We start from the raw sequence: 1,648 nt of genomic DNA, 5'->3' as shown, positions 1-1,648 counted from the left end.
GGGAAGGAGAAATATAGGGATAGGGGAGTAAAAGGTACAAACTGTTATATATAAAATAAGCTACAAGGATATATTGTACAACACAAGGAATATAGCCAATATTTTATAATAACTATAAATTGAATATAACTTCAAAATTGTGAATCACTATATTGTATACCTGTAACATTTAATATTGTACATGAACTATATTTCAATTTTAAAAAAAGAACAGAAAGTTGATGAGGCTTTCCATAGGATTCGTGATCATCCACTGATTTTCTCAGATAGGTCTCAGCTATGAAGAATGAACTGAATAAGAATTACTCAGAAGGGATGGAGTTTATTCTGCTGGGATTCCGAACATCTCCAGATGTACAGATTCTCTTATTTTCACTCTTCTTGCTTATCTACATGGTCATTGTGGTGGGAAATATCAGCATGTTAGTTGTCATTAAAATCAACTCCAGACTTCATACCCCTATGTATTTCTTTCTCAGAAATCTGTCTTATTTAGATCTCTGCTACTCCTCCGTCATTGCTCCCCAAACTCTGGCCACTTTCTTATCCAAAGACAAGAGAATTTCTTACAATGGCTGTGCAACCCAGTTCTTTTTCTTTGCTCTCTTTGTTGGGACTGAAGGCTTTCTTCTAGCTGTGATGGCATATGATCGCATCTCAGCCATTTGCTCGCCCTTCCTCTATGCTGTCCGTATGTCCCAGCAGGCTAATGTTCGTTTGGTGATTGCCTCCTACATCTGTGGCTGCATCAACTCCATGATCCAAACAGGTTTCACCTTCAGTTTGCGTTTCTGTGGAGAAAACAGATTGGACCACTTTTTCTGTGATGTCCCAGCCCTGATCAAGATCTCCTGTGTGGACACCTTGGTGAATGAGATTGTACTGTTTATTCTGTCTGCCCTCATCATCATCACTACCACAACTGTCATTCTGGTTTCTTACGCATGTATCCTCTCCACTGTTCTAAAGATCCCCTCAACTCATGGCAGGAGTAAGACCTTCTCCACTTGTAGCTCTCATATCACTGTGGTGAGTTTGTTCTATGGAACTGTATTCTTCATGTATGCCCAGCCTGGAGCCATCTCTTCACCAGAGAAAAACAAGATTATAGCTGTATTCTACACTCTTATCATCCCTATGTTGAATCCTCTGATTTATAGTCTAAGGAATAGGGAGGTAAAAAATGCTGTGAAAAGGATATTGTTGAGAAAAAAATCTTTTCATTGACCTCTGGCCATCTGTAAAACTATAGGCTAGACTAAAATCAATATATGTAATAATTTGTTATGGAATAATTCTAACTAATTCATCTACATTTTTGAAGATTCGAGTTTATTTTTTAACATCAATAGATTTTTAAAAAATGAATGAAAATCAATGTAAATATATTTCTTCATAGTTATTTTATGGTGTGATATCTGTTTGTTACAAGGTTTGTTTCTGTTTGTTTTGCTTCAGTTCAGTTCAGTTCAGTCACTCAGTCGTGTCTGACGTTTTGCTTAGGTATATTCAAAATTACAACTCATGAATACAGTACTGCTAAATAAGTACACACACTAAATGTATTAATATAATATCTGAAAATATATATGATTATATGAATATCTATATATCCATCTATATATCTGGGGGAAAAAGAAAGAGACAC

General features: G+C 35.8%; 1 protein-coding gene across 1 annotated transcript; it reads left to right on the top strand.

Annotated features, from left to right (window-relative positions):
- The first annotated feature begins 279 nt into the window (after nt 1–279).
- On the top strand, nt 280–1,227 carry LOC110124059 (olfactory receptor 9S13-like). Its single transcript, XM_020872383.2, has one exon. It carries the CDS (start codon nt 280–282, stop codon nt 1,225–1,227), a length of 948 nt encoding a protein of 315 aa, XP_020728042.2.
- The last annotated feature ends 421 nt before the right edge of the window (nt 1,228–1,648 follow it).

This window comes from Odocoileus virginianus, chromosome 8 (genome assembly GCF_023699985.2).
Source record: "Odocoileus virginianus isolate 20LAN1187 ecotype Illinois chromosome 8, Ovbor_1.2, whole genome shotgun sequence".
NCBI classification, from domain to species: domain Eukaryota; kingdom Metazoa; phylum Chordata; class Mammalia; order Artiodactyla; family Cervidae; genus Odocoileus; species Odocoileus virginianus.
Note: the sequence above shows the minus strand (reverse complement) of the source record. Positions and strands in the feature narration are given on the sequence as shown.